Source organism: Mastigoproctus giganteus, chromosome 5, assembly GCF_048544385.1.
Source record: "Mastigoproctus giganteus isolate SK-2022 chromosome 5, ASM4854438v1, whole genome shotgun sequence".
Lineage (NCBI taxonomy): Eukaryota > Metazoa > Arthropoda > Arachnida > Uropygi > Thelyphonidae > Mastigoproctus > Mastigoproctus giganteus.
In genome coordinates, this window is record NC_143579.1 from 28,670,059 (window position 1) to 28,689,139 (window position 19,081).

General features: G+C 38.4%; 1 protein-coding gene across 1 annotated transcript in view; it reads left to right on the forward strand.

The window, feature by feature from the left end:
* LOC150085270 (major facilitator superfamily domain-containing protein 12-like) overlaps positions 1 to 19,081 on the forward strand; it is a 78,986-nt gene that overhangs the window by 4,052 nt on the left and 55,853 nt on the right. Inside the window, exons 2-4 of the mRNA XM_090374507.1 lie at positions 3,149 to 3,356; positions 14,181 to 14,295; positions 18,598 to 18,777. Coding sequence (XP_090230633.1) covers positions 3,149 to 3,356; positions 14,181 to 14,295; positions 18,598 to 18,777 — 503 coding nt within the window. The remainder of the gene's footprint in view (positions 1 to 3,148; positions 3,357 to 14,180; positions 14,296 to 18,597; positions 18,778 to 19,081) is intronic.

Below are 19,081 nucleotides of genomic sequence, written 5' to 3' on the forward strand. Positions count from 1 at the left end.
GCAAGTTTTCAGATGGCATGAGACTTTTTTGAAGGATGTAAAGCTGTTGAAGATGAACCATGCACACGTAGACCTGTCCATCTCATCAACAACAGAGGAGATTGTGGAGAGCATTAGCATTAGCATTAGCAGAGGCATATGATGCAAGAAAGCAAGCTTATTCAGCATCAGCCAAAAAAAAAAAAAAAAAAAACCCACTCCCATTTCACCCCTCCGTTTGTTCGAAATACCTGTCCAGTTGAGCTTTAAATTTGTTTAGGCTATCAACTTCAACAACAAGTGATGGAAGTCGGTTCCACCAACCAACCACCCGCTGGCCAAAGGCAAATTTCCGCACATCTATCCGACATCCGTCCTTCCTCAATTTGAATTTATGCCCTCTGAGGTGATTATTCTGAGAAAGATGAAGAATCCCATTGGCATTGAGCATGCTCAAACCATTCAAAGCCTTATACACCTCTATCAGATCACCTCGCCGGTGCCTAGTCTCCAAACTCTGTAATTTGCAAAACTTAAGCCTTTCTTCGTAAGAGCAACCCTTTGTTCCATTTACTAATCTTGTTGCCCTTCTCTGTACCCGTTCCAGCAGCTCTACATCCTTCTTGAAATGAGGCCTCCAGACCTGTATACAGTACTCAAGATGTGGCCTTACCATTGCCTTATACAAGGGAATAATCACCTCCTTATCCCTGCTAGAAAAATTCCTGTATATCATTGACAAGACACCATGAGCTACTCTTGCAGCTCGTCTGCACTGCTCAGAGAACTTCATATCTGCCTGCACAATTACCCCCAGGTCCTTTTCATTCTCCACCACTGTCAGTGTAGTACCGCAGAGTTGATACGTTGCTCTGGGGTTACTGTTTCCCATATGCAGCACTTTACATTTGTCGATGTTAAACCTCATTTGCCACCTCTCAGCCCATCTGTTCAACCTTTCCAGATCCTGTTGCAGCAGCATAGCGTCAGTATTGTCCTTAACGACCCTGCCAACCTTTGTATCATCTGCAAACTTGGACATTAAACTTGATATCCCATCATCAATATCATTCATAAACACCGAAAACAACAACGGACCCAACACTGAACCTTGAGGAACTCCACTAATAACATTAGTCCAGGTTGAGCAGTGTCCATTGATTACCACTCTCTGTCTTCTGCCACTCAACCATCCCCTTATCCATAGCAGCAATTTGCCTCCAATGCCACACTGCTCCAATTTGTGCAGCAGTCTTCCATGTGCAACAGTATCAAAAGCCTTTCTAAGATCCAAATATATAATATCAAAGTTATTCCCTGCATCCAGTTCTTTTGTGACTACATCATAGTATCCAATCAAATTGGTCAGGCAAGACCTGCCCTTAACAAAACCATGCTGCGTCTGAGCTATAACTGAATTCTTGTCTAGATGATCCTGCAGTGCTTCTTTAACCAGTGCCTCCATTAATTTACCTGGAACAGAAGTTAAACTAACAGGTCTATAATTACTTGTGTCAGCCTTTAATCCTCCTTTGTGAATTGGGGTTACATTTGCACATCTCCAATCTATGGGTACCTCCCCTGAGTCCAAAGAAGCTCTCATAATTATGGCTAGGGGTTTGCATACTTCCTTTGCTGCCTCCTTTAATATAACTGGATAGATCCCATCCACCCCAGGTGCCTTTTTAATGTTTATCCTCAACAATCTCTCCTCCACTTTCCTCTCAGTTATTACAAAATCATCCAGCTCACTGCCAATGTTTACTTTACCTACATCATTCTCCTTCCTGAATAACTCCTCATGCGTGAATGTAGATGCAAAATACTCGTTTAGATTGTTAGCCACCTGAGCAGGATCCTCAACTGTTGAACCATCAATATCCAGTGGACCAATCTGATTCATCCCTTTCCTTTTCGAGTTCAAGTATGTAAAGAACTCTTTTCTGTTTTTCTTTGCATCCTTTGCCAAGGATTTTTCATAGTCTGCCTGTAAACGAAAAGACAGAGTGAAGAATAGCACACTGCAAATTTGCCATTCCTGAAGAAAGCACGAATGAGCAAATCCAGAATCGAATTGATATTCATCAGTGTGCAGTGGTACACAAAGAGTTTGTCTTAAGGTAAAACTGTTGACCAAACTTTTCTACTGAGAAGTCCTTGAACTGCTATGGAAAAGGGGTTTTAGTTTTTTGACCTGAAAAGGCCAAAAATTGGATTTTGCATCATGACAATGCATCCATCCACATCAAAAACTCCTGAACAGACATCATGTCTGTTGTGGAATTTTTGACCTCCACAAACATTCCAGTGCTCCTGCAGCCATCATATTACCCAGATGTGTTGCTATGCAACTTTTTCAAAAGATCAAGTATTGCCTGAAAGGACATTATTTTGAATGATCAACAATATCCAAAGTGTCGTAACTGACACCGAAGGACCTTGCAGAAGAAGACTTCCAGCACTGCTTAAGGGGATGGAAGGAGTACTGGAGGCAACATGTACCTTTTCAAGGAAGGTGCTTTGAAGGAGAGAACCTTCAGTTGTAGAAAAGTTTACAATAAATTTTTTTTATAAAATCAGTCGCATTAGTTTTGTGACAGACCTTGTACATTGCACTGTTTCATCAGCGTGTTTCGGAGGAAAGCAACCCAGACTCTTCCTTTGTATATTCCTTTGCTTTCAAACTGCTTTTATCAGTTATAAATTGATTTATGTTGTGGTTTTTCATGTTTTGTAGTATGGGTGAAAGTTGCATTGCATGCTGTCACTGAATTTGTCTTTACAAGTGGGATGATGCAGTATTATTTTTCTTGTGGAGAAACCAATTTAAAAATAGGTATACCCCCACCTTGGGGAACATGTTGAAAATTACATTTCAAGTGGAGATTTAAAAAAAAAAAATTGAGAAGTTATTGATATTTGTTATTTAGGAATTTGCTGTCATTTGCCCTGTATTTTACACTAATCTCAATATTTTAAACCAATTTAAAAATATGTACACCCCCACCTTGGGGAACATGTTGAAAATTACATTTCAAGTGGAGATTTAAAAAAAAAATTGATATTTAAATTAAAAAAAATTTATATAATTAAAAAAGCTATAGTTGTTATATTTATCACGTTTTTAGTGTATTGTAGTATTCATATTAATGTAGTTTCTGTATTACAGGTACAATATGTGTTGTTGGGACTTTTCCATTTATTTTTAACGAGTGTCTCGGATGCTCCCATTCTCCTCAGAATGCTCAATTTATTTACTACGCACCTTTTATTGTAATTTTCCAGTTTGGATGGGCAGCTGTACAGGTGTCTCACTTATCTTTAATTCCAGATTTAACACCAATTTCTAGTGAAAGGGCAGAACTAGGAGCTTATAGGTATGTTTAATTTGAAATATAATGTAATATATAATTTTCATAATTAATGAGATCCAATGATCTATAGATCCAGCATTTATCAAAATTTTTTTTTCCTTAGTTACTGATTCACTGATGAAGTAACTAAGGAAAAAAAAATTTTGAATTTCATATAATAAAATTCAGAAATGTGTATATTTGGGATGTACTGGATACTTTCATAAAACAATGAAATAATAATTTGATTTAATATAGTGAAATTCTTCAAGATGCCTTCATGCATGAATACATACTACTAACATTAGTGCGCATCTGTTGTTTTTTCTAAGAGGAGAGTAAGAGATGGAGTTGAACACACTCTTTAAACAAAACATGCAGATGTGGAAGTTAAAACAGCATAGGTTGTCATGGCCGTGTATTATTAGTGCTTGATTTTCTTTTTGTGTATACAGGTAACCCTTGTTTGGTTCCTACAAAATCTCACGTAATGTGAAACCGTGTTATACCGGACTAAGAACCAGTACAAAAAGGGGGGGGGGGGAGTTACATTCCAAAAGCTAACAAAAATACACCATTTTTTATAACTATCAGAAACTTAATTTTTATAGTAGTAATAACTTAATATTTTAACTTTATTTTTATAGTAGTAATAACTTAATATTTTAACTTTATTTTTATAATAGTAGTAACTTAAATAGTAATAACTGAACAAACATCTTACCTTACAAACTGATACTTATATGTCAGGTAATGTACGTTCATTTAATTTTCTTCCTCTTCATTGCTGCTAAGCACAATCTCTTCTGCAGCATCTTGATTTCGTGTACCTTCTGGACACTTCAAAGTCACAATTTTTTATGGTCTTAAACAAGCCCCTCGACGTGGGCACCTGTACGTGGTGAGGGGACCTCCCAGTGACGCTGCTGGACTTCCAGAATAGCATCACTGGGATCCAACGCCCACAGCCCAGGTTCCAGGCTTACATCAATGGAATCCAGCGTGTTTGCCGTGCGCTGCGACCCGTGGAAATTCGGAAAGGGGGATCCTGGTGGTTGAGGGGGCCCAGCTTCAATACACCACTTTGGCCCCTGCTTTGACAAGACGGGTGGTCCTGGAAGGCCCGGCTAGGATCAATCGGCTAGTAGGCTCGCCTACGAGGGTCAACCGTGTCAATGCCACGCCCCTACCCTCATGGTCCGAGGGACAGGATTCAGGCTGGCGGCGGTGCGGGTATAGTGTCTGGGTAGCCCTGGCGTTCCACTCCCAAGCGCATTTATTGCATGCCGGGTAGTGGGCATCCCTTTGGGCTCCGTGGTGGGTGGGGAGCCCGGGCACTGAACCACTTCAAAACTTCATGAATCCTGATAAACATATTCCTTCAGGGGCCCCAACCCGGTCCCTATCTGAAAATAATGACGGAGAGGCAGATAGCATTATTGCTACAAAGAGGCAGCGAACCGAACTACCATCAGGGCCTGTCCCAAGGTTCTTAATAATGCATTCCACCAACGAAACACCGATTGGTAAAATGTCACCCTTTTTTATACAAAAAGGGTTGGATGGGTTAGCAGGTACACCCAAGTCAGTTAAGAGGCTCCATTCTGGGGATCTCTTGATTGAAACAAAAAATGACAGGCAGTCTGAACATCTACTCCGAGTAACATCAATTGGAGGAATACCCATAACAGTGACACCACACAGAACACTAAATTCATCGAGAGGTGTTATTTCGGAGTGGGACCTTCTCAACGTCACCGAGGAGGAAATCTGCTCCGAATTAAAACCACAGGGAGTTATTGCCATCAAGAGAATCACTGCGCGAAGGAATGGAAAAATTGTTAAAACCAGGAGTGTTATCCTGACTTTTAACTCTCCCAAACCTCCTGATGAGATTAAAGCTGGCTACATCAACTGTCCAGTGCGTCCATATGTTCCAAACCCTTTACGGTGTTTTAAATGCCAGAAATATGGACATTCTCAAATGGCCTGCCGTGGAGTCCTTGCATCCGCTCGATGTGGTGCAAAGGACAACGAAACAACAGCATGTTCAGCCACGAAACCCACCTTCATTAACTGTGAGGGAGAACACCCAGCCTATTCAAGAGCATGTCAGAGGTGGAAAGAAGAAAAAGAAATTCAACGGCTGAAGGCAGAGCTAAACATATCGTACCAGGAGGCAAGGAAAGGAGTGAAACCTCTCAACATCAAAAAACCTACCTACGCCCAGAAGGTAGCAGGGAGGTGTTCGATTGGGACTCAGCCGGACATGTCCGTCCCTCCAAAAGAATCATTTACTCCCATCGCACGTTATCTTTTAAGCTCCCAAAAACCTGCACAGAAGGACCAATCAGCTGCCACTCCTATATCGGCACCTCCTAATGCTCTACAAATAACAAAAGCAAATGCAAAAGAAAAGAATAAGAAAGGTGAAATACCACCTAGTACCCAAGAAAACATGGATGTCGAGCAGAAGGAGGTACAAGAAGACTCAGTTTTGGAGCTCTTTGCTGAGGAGGAAATGGACACTGGACAGCGTCCATACTTCCCCCAGGAAGGAGAAAGCCAGAACTGAAAAAGGTAAGCCCTCAGTACCTCGGAAGCCGCCTGATGGACCCACCAAGCCAAAATAATGGCTAAATTCCTACAGTGGAACTGTCGTGGATTCTGGCAAAATACTGATGACATCAAGGCACTCCTGCAAAAGCACAAACCAGCTTGCTTTTACATACAGGAGACTTATTTAAAGGCAAATGACGACCCCACTATGCATAACATTACCATCATTCATAAGGATAGAATTGTGGATGGTCCTGCTCACGGAGGAGTTGCAATCCTCATCGGCAACCAGATCCCATTTCAGCCTTTGCAGCTTACAACTAGCATTGAGGCTGTAGCAATTCGCCTTTCAGTGGGGTTCTTATTAACTGTCTGCTCCGTTTATTTGCCACCTGGGATTGACATCCCCCAGAAAGGCCTTGATGATCTTATCATGCAATTGCCTTCCCCTTGTTTAATTCTTGGGGATTTCAATGGACATAATTCTCTGTGGGGTGGTGCTAACATCAATCGAAGGGGGCGAGTCATAGAGCGTATGCTCATTGACAATGACCTCTCCCTCTTAAATGTGGGAACGAACACCTTCTTCCACATGCCTACCCGTACATTCTCTGCCATTGATCTTTCTGTCTGCTCCCCTTCTCTCCTTCCTTCACTTACTTGGGAGGTAGAAGAAAATCCATATGGAAGCGATCACTTCCCCGTGATAATAACCACTAACTAGTGGTAGACCCTGTCTGCCATTTAGTTTACCGCGGTGGAAGATTGATCAGGCTGACTGGAATGCCTTTCAATATCTGGCAAACTTTGACATTGCTACAGTCAGTCAGGAGCCAATCAGTGAAGCAGTCATGTATGTCACAGAAACGATTGTCCAAGCAGCTGCAATTGCAATCCCAAAATCATCCAGCCAGTTCCCACTATTTCCCAAACCTTGGTGGAATTCAGAATGCACGGCAGCAAAAAAAGCACAAAACAAAGCGTGGGGGATATTCCGCCTATATCCCACGACTGAAAATTTAATATCATTCAAATGTGCACGTGCGAAAGCGCGTTATGTACGACGTCAGAGCCAAAGGAAATATTGGATTCGTTTTACATCTTCCATAACTCAGGCTGCTAGCTCAAAAGTAGTCTGGGATAAGATCCGGAAAATGAAGGGAAAATATTCACCATGCACCATGCCCTTCAGTGATCCTCAAGCACAACGTATGTCCAATTGCAGATCGAACTGCAGTTGCAAATATTTTAGGGGAAACATTTGCAAAAATCTCTGCAACAACATCTTTTCCCGCAGAGTTTTTGGCCCTGAAAAAGAAAATTGAGAAAAACCCACCGAACTTCTCTTCAAAAGGGCTTGAATCATATAACAAGCCCTTTTTACAGGAAGAATTAAATGCAGCACTCTTTCTCACACATGCAAGTGCTGTGGGGCCCAATGACATCCACTACGAAATGCTAAAACACCTCTCACCACAATCTAAGGATCACCTGTTAATTCTGTTTAACAGAATTTTTATTCACAAACAATTTCCGGATTCCTGGCAAAGGGCTATCGTCCTTTCTTTCCCAAAACCAGGAAAAGACCCTAGCAATCCAAGTAACTATCGTCCTATTGCTCTGACAAGCTGTTTGTGCAAAATCCTGGAAAGAATGGTTAATGCACACCTCGTATGGTATTTAGAAACAAATGGTCTGCTTTCCAGGACACAGTGCAGCTTCCGAAGAAATCGATCCACTCTGGATCATTTAATCCAATTGGAAACGTCCATTCGTGATGCTTTTATTAAATCCGAGCATTTGGTAGCAGTTTTCTTTGATATTGAAAAAGCGTACGACACAGCCTGGCGATTTGGGATTTTAAAAGACCTCCATAACTTTGGTCTTAGAAGTAACCTTCCTCTTTTTATTAAAAACTTTCTTTCGAATCGCCAGTTTCAAGTCCGTTTAGGATCCATCCTCTCTCGAGTTTTCTCTCAGGAAGAGGGAGTCCCACAAGGATCCGTTCTAAGTGTCACGCTTTTCACAATCAAAATAAACTCTATCGCAGAACAACTTCCACCCACTGTAAACAATGCCCTCTATGTTGATGACTTTGCTATATTTTGTCACTCATGCAATATGAGGGTCATTGAAAGGCAACTGCAGAAAACCATTGACCATCTTACAGCTTGGTCTTTGGCTAATGGGTTCAGATTCTCATCACAGAAGACTGTTTGTGTACACTTCTGTCGCAAACGTAATCTTCATCCTGACCCAGAATTAATCTTCATCCTGACCCAGGCTTGGGCAAAATAACATCCCAGTTGTAGCAGAATTCAAATTCCTTGGACTTATTTTCGACAAAAAGCTGACATTTTTACAACATATTCGTCAGCTGAGGACAAGATGTGTCAAAGGGCTTAACATCCTTCATGCCCTTTCGTCAACCTCACGGGGCGCAGATCGTGCTACCCTTCTTCGTCTCTACCGGGCACTTGTCCGTTCCAAACTCGACTATGGGTCTCAGGTCTATGGTTCTGCTAGAGATAGTGCACTTCGGTGGTTAGATCCAATCCACCATCAAGCCATCCGGACAGCCACTGGAGCATTTCGCACATCTCCTGTCCAAAGCCTTTACGTTGAAGCAAATGAACTATCTCTGTCTCTTCGACGTAAGCAGTTGTCCTTACAGTACGCCTTCAAATTAAAATCCCTGCCCGATCATCCCACGTGGTCATCCATTTTTGAGCCGCACTGGGCAAACCTCTACAACACCTGTCGGACTGCCAACAAACCTTTTGGTATTCGCATTCAAGGGCTGCTGAATGAGCTAAACTTGACGGTAGACAACGTTGCCCAGTCACCAAGGCAATTCTTTCCACCCTGGCATGCTTATTCTCCAACTTGCGACCTCTCCCTTAAGACCTGGGAGAAGGCTACTACACCGCCATCTGTCTACCAGCAACTCTTTGCATCACATAGACAGCAGTATTCTGACTTTCTGCCAATCTATACAGATGGCTCAAAGTTAGAATGTCATGTGGGATCTGCTGTTGTGTTCCCTCACAAAACATTATCCTATAAGATCACAAGAAACTAGCATTTATACTGCAGAGTTGCATGCAATACAAACAGCCCTAGATCACATTAAAAATCACGACTACCAGAGGTATATGATTTATTGCGATTCATTGAGCGTGTTACAGGCTCTGGTATCGGTGAGTTTTAACCCTCATCCGATCCTGTCCAGGATCCGGCAGATTCTTTTTTCTCTCAAGAAATTAGAATTCGATATTCGTTTTTGCTAGATCCCAAGCCACATTGGGATCCGGGGAAATGAATCGGCTGATGCCGCTGCCAAATCAGCTATTTCCCTGGATAATTATTGCCTGTCAGTCCCCTATACAGACTACAGGCAAATAATACGTTCTAAACTACTTTCCCAATGGCAAGATTCTTGGCATGGACAGGCCACAAATAAATTACATCACATCAAGCCTGTAATTATGCAATGGCAGTCCAGTCTACGCAGGGTCCGAAGAGTGGAAGTTGTTCTTGCTCGGCTCCGCATAGGTCCTAGTCATCTAACCCATTCCTACTTGCTGAGGGCGGATGACCCACCTATGTGCGAGATGTGCAATGTTATTTTAACCGTCCGTCATATTTTAATAGAATGTCCTGTTTTTATAGAAGCACGATGCTTGTATTTTACCGCTTTTAATAATTTGACTGAGCCATTTACACTCAGTCAGATTATAGGTGACAGACACAATATGTCTGACGTTTTTAACTTTTTACAATTTATTAATTTTTATACAAAGATCTAACTTTTATACCTTTTTAACATAATTAATTGTTTGACGTGGTAGCCTTGGCTACCAAAATATTTAATAGCATTTTAAACTTGACTTGGCGCATTATGGCCTTAGCTGCCAATGCGCCATTAAAAACCAAACCAAACAAACAAACAAACTTAAACAAGCACAAGTTCAATAGCACAGAAGCACAGTACAAAAAGGGGATCTCCTAACCCAGGGATCTCCCAACAAAATACAGTGTACCCCCGCTTAGATATAAAGCACAAATTTAACTTTATTACCTTACCAATTAACAAAGTTAAATGATATGTGAAAATCGGAAGAATATTTTTCAGTTAGCAAAATAAAAATAAATTTATGCTTACGTACATAGCTTAATTAATACGTACCGTAATATGTACATACTAATTAATTGCTATTTCTGTTCACTCACCTTTTTTTTTTTTTTTTTTTTTTTGTTGTAAAATTTAAAACAATAAAAATGATAAGCAATTAATAACAAAGAACATGGCATGCACAAGTTTCAATAAATACGATATGCACGAGTGAGATATGGAATAATGAGTTTCTAAAAATTTATTTCAGAAACTCATTTCAGAAGGGGAAACACATTTCACCCTAATAACGTGAAAACCCACAGAATTCCATCCGTTGGTACTATAGCAAATGCAAAAAGATCGAGTTTACTACCCGTTTATAATTGATTACACTAACAGAAAAAACCAATAAACCAGAAACTGCAAATTGTTTTTATTGTTTTATGGTCATGACCTCCAGAAATATGCTTTGGAAAAATATTATGAAGGCGATAATGATTAGCAAGTCAACAGCGGGGATTACAAAAGGAATGGAAATGTTTAAAATTACATCTAACATAATAGCGAGGTTTTCCCAGCACAAAAGCTCAAAAATACCATTTTATGCAAGATTTCCCGCAATTCTCAAACCGTGTTATATAAGTACCATGTTGTGCGAGGATTGTGTTAATTCTCAAACCGTGTTAGAACGAAACTTTGTTGTAGAAGTACCATGTTATACGGGGGTTACCTATATTATGGTTTTAAGTTTCTTTAGTGTTTTGTATTGTTGGTATATATTAACTCGCAACATTGCTTCCAAGTTAGGAAAATAATAGAGAACTTTTTTTTATATTTCTAGGTTTAATCTCAATGTTGGATTGACTGTTTAATTGGATGACAGATCTGGTTGGCTAAAATAGATAATTCTGAATATTTAGGCTTGTTAGCATATATGTGTAATGTGCATGTTGTCTTCACCACATCCTTCTGGCCATCCAGATGTAATAACTTGGCTCCTAGTGGATGGATTTTCATGCAGCTTGATATTTGGGCTTTATAAAAATATTTGTTCAGCCATCCCAAATGTAATTAAAATTGGATAGTAGAAATCTGGAAATTATTATTTCTTTGTCCATCTGCATGTAATAACTCCGACTATCAGTGGATGGATTTTCATGAAATTTTATATTTGGATCTTATAGAAATATTAGTCAAGCCATTCCAAATTTCATTAAAATCAGATCAAGAAAAATCCAGCAATATTATTTCTCTCTCATCCACCTGCATGTAATAACTTGATTCCTACTAAATGGATTTTCATGTAATTTTATATTTCACTCTTTTAGAATGATTTGTTGAGCCTTCCCAAATATCATTAAAATTGGACTAATAGAAAACCAGCAATTATTACTTAATGTCACATAGGCTATACACATATACTAGATATTATATCTGCTTCCACACACTGGTTTGGAGAAATGAATTGGCAATTCATTTCTAGATCCTGTTGCTGCAACAGGATCTAGAAAAGCTGGACAGATGGGCTGAGAAGTGACAACTGAAGTTTAACATTGAAAAATGCAAAGTACTGCATATGGGTAGAAGTAATCCTAGAGAAACATACCAACCGTGCAGTACTACACTCAAGGTAGTGGAGAATGAAACAGACTTGGGGGTAATTGTGCAGGCAGATATGAAGTTTTCTGAGCAGTGCAGTCAGGCTGTCAGAGAAGATCATGGGGTCTTGTCAATGATATACAGGAATTTTGTATAATTTTGCTTTGTATAAGGCAGTGGTCAGGCCATGTCTTGAGTACTGCATGTGGGTCTGGAGGCCTCATTTTAGGAAGGATGTAGAGTTGTTAGAATGATTACAGAGAAGGGCAACAAGATTGGTGAGAGGAATGAAAGGATCCTGCTACAAAGAAAGGCTTAAGTTCTGCAAATTGCAGCATCTGGTGACTAGGCACCTTCGAGATCTGATTGAGGTGTATAAGGCCTTGAATGGTTTGAGCAGGCTCAGTGCTGATGGAATTTTTCCTCTTACTCAGATTACAAACCTGAGGGGGCATAATTTCAAATCGAGGAGAGACAGTTGTAGAATAGATGCACGGAAATTTGCCTTTAACCAGCAGGTAGTCGATTGCTGGAACAAACTTCCATCTGTCGTTGTGGAAGTTGATAGCCTATTTAAATTCTAGGAAGAACTGGATAAACTTTTAGAGTAAATGGATGTGTGAAATGGTATTTTTTTTTTTTTTTTTTGACTGATGCTTTATAAGCTTGCTTTCTTGCATCATATGCCTCGGCTAATGCTAATTTCGCTGATACTCAGAAATAAAATGCTTTCTAAGTATCAGCATTTTGTTTCTAAGTATCATGCATAAGTTATTGCTTTCCTTCCTATGTTATAAATAATGAATTATTATTATTTGCTAATGCACCTGAAATGTAATGCACTGCATACATTAACAAACTTGTTCATTATTAACTATATTAATGTCTAAATGAAACAAAAAACTTGATTCAAGTTTTGACATTTTTAGACAAATAAAAAAATGCATAGCTTACAGAAAAATTGTTAAAATATGTCAGTTTATTAAAATGTATGAAAATAAGTTAAAAATATAACAACTTATTAAGAATTAAAAAACATGAAATTGAATTTGCAATATATTAATTGATCAAGTCTTATAGGTCAGATTTTCTTGATAAGTATCATCTGTACTTAAGTTTGTTTTCAAAGGAATTCTTATTACTATAAATATTCTTTGTCAATGTCATCAGCAGAAAATATTTAATCATTTTCTTCATTTAATTACTATGAATACTACTAATATATTTTGTGAATGAATAAAAATAATTTCTTCAGAGTACCATGATTTTACTGTTCTAATTTGTCAAATGTCAAGGTTTGTTGATGACTGAAGAGTTTTGAAGGTTATGTTGAGATTTTTGAAGTTATAGTTAAACAATGTTGGTGATAATAAGACCAGTTTTGAGGTTTTTTTTAATTTTATGGATTTTAAGTTTTTGTTAGTTTTACTTGTTTCCTTTTCTCTCAGGCTATATTAATGTACCTGATGTGAATTTTAAATGTACCTTTGCATTCTGTTGTTTTTCTCTTTCTCACTTGCATGCACGTTGCTGTTTGTTTGTTTGTTATTTGGTTTTTAGGAGCATTAGCAACTAAGGCCATATTGCTCCGGGATATGCGGTGATCATTCCCTGACCTTTCCGCATCCTCCGTATTTGGTGGTGACGGGCTCGAACCCCGGTCTAATCAAGAAGCGTGTGCTACGCACTGCTGCTCCTTCCCACCTGGCTACGGAGGCGCCTATGCACGTTGCTTTATAGACATAATTTCTCATTTTCTTTTGTGTGTATGTGTCATTTTCGTTTAAGTGCCTCCGTAGCCAGGTAGGCAGGAGCAGCAGTGCTTAGCACATGCTTCTTGATTAGACCGGGGTTCGAGCCTGTGCCCACCAAATACGGAGGATGCGGCAAGGTCAGGGAATGACCACCGCATATCCCCGGAGCAATATTTTTTTTTTTTTTTTTTTTAATGAAAACCCCAAACACGAACAGTATCACCTATATATTGCTAATGCTCCTAAAAACCAAACAAACAACAACAACATTTTCGTTTATATGTACCCAGTATAAATATAAACATGCCTTTGTCCTGTTATCAAAAAAAGTGTGTAGCTCATTGTCAAGTACTAGCATCATTTAATGTGCCTAATCAGTAATGTGATATATAGCCATCTATTTCTGATTGTGTCTAAAGTTATAGTTAGGCAGCTTAGAGACTGCCATTCATTGAACAGCAACAGCCCTTGGTGAAAAGCCTGTTTACAGTATGCTATCAGTATTTGGCAACTGTTTTTTTGTGTGTTTATTCATTTTTTTTATTACAGTTTTTTCCCCCCATAGAGCAAAGGTACTTTATGGTAATACAGGGTACATATACCTAGCTGCTCTTATATTAGCTTATATATATTCTCATGTTAACAGCAGTCATAATGTTTAATTAGGTATACAGGGGTATTAGTTTTGTCTCACATTACTTTTTATATTATTTATTGTATTTATATATTATTCTCTCTAAATGTTATTTAATCTAACTTTATACTATTTTGTGTGTTTATGTGTGTGTGTATATGTAATGTTTTTTATGATATTTTCAGATATGCATGTACAGTAGCATCAAATATATTTGTTTATTTTGTTACGTGGATGGTGCTAGGAATCAGTAATACAAATGAAAAGTTTCTTAGTGCTCGTGATATCCCTTCATTTCGGGTGAGTCCTGAAAATTTGTTATTAGATAAATAAACATTATTAAATTTTCTGTTTTTCACATATACCTAGTTTTCAAAATATATACCTAGTTTTCATATATATCTAGTTTTGTTTTTCCAAATTAAATTAATTGGGCATCTACCTTAAAAAATAAAAAAAAGTAAGGAAAGACAACACAGTCACATGGCTCACATCTAATATCTGTCAGTTCTTGAATTTACGTAAGCTCTATAGTACTACATAATTAGGCAGTAAGAGAACCTTACTAGTTAGTTATTGGTACGAACCCCCTAACCATGGCTTTATACAAGGGTCATTCAAGTGAAAACTGTAAAGTTAAGTAAAAGTTGTATTTTATGAACAACAAGGGAACTATTCATGTAAATCTTGAATGTAGTCCCTATTTTGTTTGACACACACACACACACACACACACACACACACACACACACACACACACACACACACACACACACACACACACACACACACACACACACTTTCTCCAGTATTGCAATAATTCCTTGGATTCCTCAGAGAAGTTTTGTGGTTAGTGTAGAAGCCATTTGTGCACTGCTGCCTTGACTTCTTCATCTGATAAGGAGTGACATCCTCTTAGTGTATTTTTGTGTTGCCAAAAAAGATGATAATAACATGAAGCTAAGTCGGGCGAATATGGAGGATAGGGTATTATCTCATACTTTATCTTCTGTATCTGATTTATGGTAGAATGGCCATTATCATATGTGCACACAACTGAGGACAGCAAATCATGATGTTTATTTTGGCTTATTCTCTCTTATTGATTCAGAAGCACATCATAGTATTTGTCACACATTACTGTTTTTTCTCTCTTCAGATAATGATACAAAATCTCTCCTTTATGATTCCAGAATACAGTGAGTAACACTTTCCTGACTGATGCCTGGGTATGGAGTTTCTTCAGTTGAGGTGATCCTACATGGCACCACTCTGAACTTGTGCTTTTGATTTCTTCTGTGTAATAGTGCACCCAGGATTCATGTCCAGTTAGTACATATTCTGAGAAGACATCTCCTTTTTGCTCATACCATTGAAGAAGTGGAACATGTACCCTCACTTCCTTCAGTTTTAGTGCTAGTTTTCAGATGATGCAATTTGCATTAGCATTAGCATTAGTAGAGGCATTTGATGCAAGAAAGCAAGCTTATGCAGCATCAGCCAAAAAAAAAAAAAAAAAAAAAAACCCACTTCCACTTCACCCCTCTGTTCGTTCAAAATACCTGTCCGGCTGAGCCTTAAACTTATTTAGGCTATCAACCTCCACCACAAGGGATGGAAGTCTGTTCCACTAACCAACCACCCGCTGGCTAAAGGCAAATTTCCGCACGTCTATCCTACATCTGTCTTTCCTCAATTTGAATTTATGCCCTCTCAGGTGATTTTTCTGAGCTAGAGGAAGAATTCCATCAGCATTGAGCATGCTTAAACCATTCAAGGCTTTATACACCTCTATCAGATCACCTCGCTGGTGCCTGGTCTCCAGACACTGTAATTTGCAAAACTTAAGCCTTTCTTCGTAAGAGCACCCCTTTGTTCCATTCACTAATCTTGTTGCCCTTCTCTGTACTCGTTCCAGCAGCTCTACATCCTTCTTGAAATGAGGCCTCCAGACCTGTATACAGTACTCTAGGTGTGGCCTGACCATTGCCTTAAACTCGAAGGAATCCATTGATCACACATATGTCAAAAGTGCAACTCCTCACTTATGATAATGTGTGCTAAACCAACACTAATCTTGTATGCTGAAAGTTTCTTCAATAGTAATGTGACACTTTCCATTTGAGTTCTTCCATTGCTGCTATGGCTTCTAATGCCATGACGTGATGTAGCTGTCCTGATCAAGGAGGATCCTCACCACTTTGATACCATTCTTAAACTTATTCACCCATTCATAGACTACTTGCTGTTGACTCATGATTGCTTCACCATACTGATCCAATGTTCCGTGATAAATTTCAGCAAGCTTTCTCTTCTTCCTTCAAAATTTGGATTACAAGTCACATCTCTGCCTTGGTGTCTGGCTGCAAAGGTACTGCTATCTTGACAGTTAACTGTTTTAAAATAATGCCAACAAATGGTGCCATGTGGGGACTGGCATAAGAAATTGACAATGTGCTATTTTGTAATGCAATCTGGAACTCTTTTCTACAGTGTTTCTTCCTTCCTGACAGACTTCCTGTCTGTCATGAAATTTTAGTGTTTCTATACCTTGGGGGAGAGTTTAATACCCAATTTGCAGTTGAATTAGATCTGAATTTTGTAGTGAAGTGCAGAGCAGTTAATTGTCAAATCCTTCTCTCTTGTCAGGTCATGCTCTTGTAGGTTTTTCTCATATATGTCAGTAAGGACTTCTTTGGCTTTTATCTGGAGTTATCCACATCAAAAATATGACTTTGGTATCTCTGAGATTAAACTTATGTCACTGTTATTAATGATGGTAACTATTTTGTCAACATCTTTGGGGGCTCTGAATTACACTTTTTAATTTTCCACATGGTCTTAATGGGCTCCTTAATTGCTTCATTGGAAAACAGGTCACTTCTGGGACTCTCAATATGATCAGGTTTTGCTTAAGTTTCTCAGCAGGGTAGCTTTCATGATACCAGTATACATGCATGCTTGCATGGGACTTTATTTTAACCTTACCCAGTTCTCTAAGTCTTTGACTCTGAAGTGCCCATTTTATAACAGGAAATTATAGAGTACCTTCTCTATCTTTCCCAGATTTCTTTGTATCTGAAGTTTGGTAGCATAAGGCACCAGATTCCATCTTGTGCTAGACATTCATCCATCATAATATTGCTTTTGGATGTATTGGGAAGTAAATCCTTGGTGGGAGGGAGTGGGGAATTGAAATTAATGCAATAGATATCTGTGTCAGTGTTTCCTGCTGGCAAGTTTTTAATATTCAGAATTTTCATAATTTCACTACTGGTGTTAAATTAGGCAATCGAATGATAAAAAGAATGCTGCATGTGCACAGAATCACTGAAACAGTGAGGAGTTGGACTTCTATTGGTTACTAGTAGAAGTATGTCTTTATTTGCAGGATTTTGTGATGGGGGTCAGAATGTTGCTGTCAGTAATATTTCTGTTTAGTCTGAATAATCAGGATGATAAGAATATACCAAAAGCAAATGGTGGGGGTAGCCTTGAGCCTCCCTTTCAGATGAGACCACTCGTGTTCTCTTTGTTAACACTATTCCTTTTTGTGAAAATTGGTCAGTTTACACAAAGAAAATATCAAGTGCTCATTAAGGTGGTCTAATCTTAGTATTTGTTGCAAATGGGGGTCATATCTTGAAAAATATTGGGTGAAAATGGGGTATTCATACAAAGCTGATAACCACTTCCTGAACACTTTTTGCCTCATTTGATCCAGTGTATAGACGTTGCAAACCAGTAACGTTGCTGGTTTCTTTGCTAATGCTTTCTTATTGCAACAAAGTGGTTTGACCCATAGAAAAAACTACTACCTTTGTTAATATATCTAAGTATCATCTAGTAGTATAACATTCATGAAATAAGCTTTACTATATTTAATAGTACTGTCCATTAGTCTGTAGACTAGATAATCTGAGGCCTGAGCAGTCATTGTGGACATCAAAAAACATGTAAAATGATGAGATATCAAATTCATCTGCTCATTGGTATATAGAGAATTTCACTATACCATCATCACTGAAGTTATGAAATTCTAAATGAAGCTTACATGCTGTTCTCTGTTCCAGCGCATCTCCCACAAAACTAGTCTCAATTATGATCATGCAGAGCTGACTTCACAACTGAGATCAGCCCTGCATGGTCATGAACCAGAAAACTTTTCGCACTATCACTTCTGGGACACAAAACTTACCTCAGTTTTTGTTCTCCGGAAGAAATAAGTCTGTAATGTAAGATATTTTGTTCTTAATGAAATTTAAAGCTACAAGAAGGCCAAGAAAAGTGAGCCATGGTGTCTATTGTGTATTTTTCAAAATTTCCCAAAGTGTTTGTTTGTCCTGGATATTTCAAAATTCTGAATGCATGCAATTTAATAAGTGTAAGTCATGAGAGCAGTTATCTATTTTATTACATTAAATTATATTTTTACATCCTGACCATGTAGTGAAGTGTCCTTTTTCCAGAGAGTTATACCTGAATGTCTCTGTGCCTTTCAACACATATATCAGACCCAGAGTAATTTCAGGCTTGTGCAGTTTTAATAAATTTGCATATTTTAAATAATTTTATTTATTTTGATTTATTTTTTTCTTGCAGTATATTGTCATAAGTGTTTTGGGCCTTGGCATTATACTTTCAGTCGTCTTCCATGTTTTGGTGAAAGAACATAACGAATTGTCTGCTGAACAAAGTCTAAGTATTAATATGTGTAGCACTTACAGTAACAGCCCTCATTTGACTTGGAAAGAATGGTTTAAACAACCACTGTTTTATAAGGTAAAATATTTAATATTTAATGCCATTTATTAGTTTGCTACAAATTTTGTATAAATATGAATCAGTTAATTGAAAATTAGTGTGGTCTAATAAGTTTGTTGCATGAATCCCATATACTATGGAATTCATGCAACAAAATGGTTTTGCCACTTTGAGAGGACTTCATTCCTAATTCTTAAAGGAATTCTTAAAGTGCTCTTAAGTGTAGGCTTTAGTTAGCTTATCTTAGGCAGAGGGAATAGTATTTCCCCATGAGTTATTTCAGATTTTTAAACTCATACAACTTGAAAATTGACCTATGAAT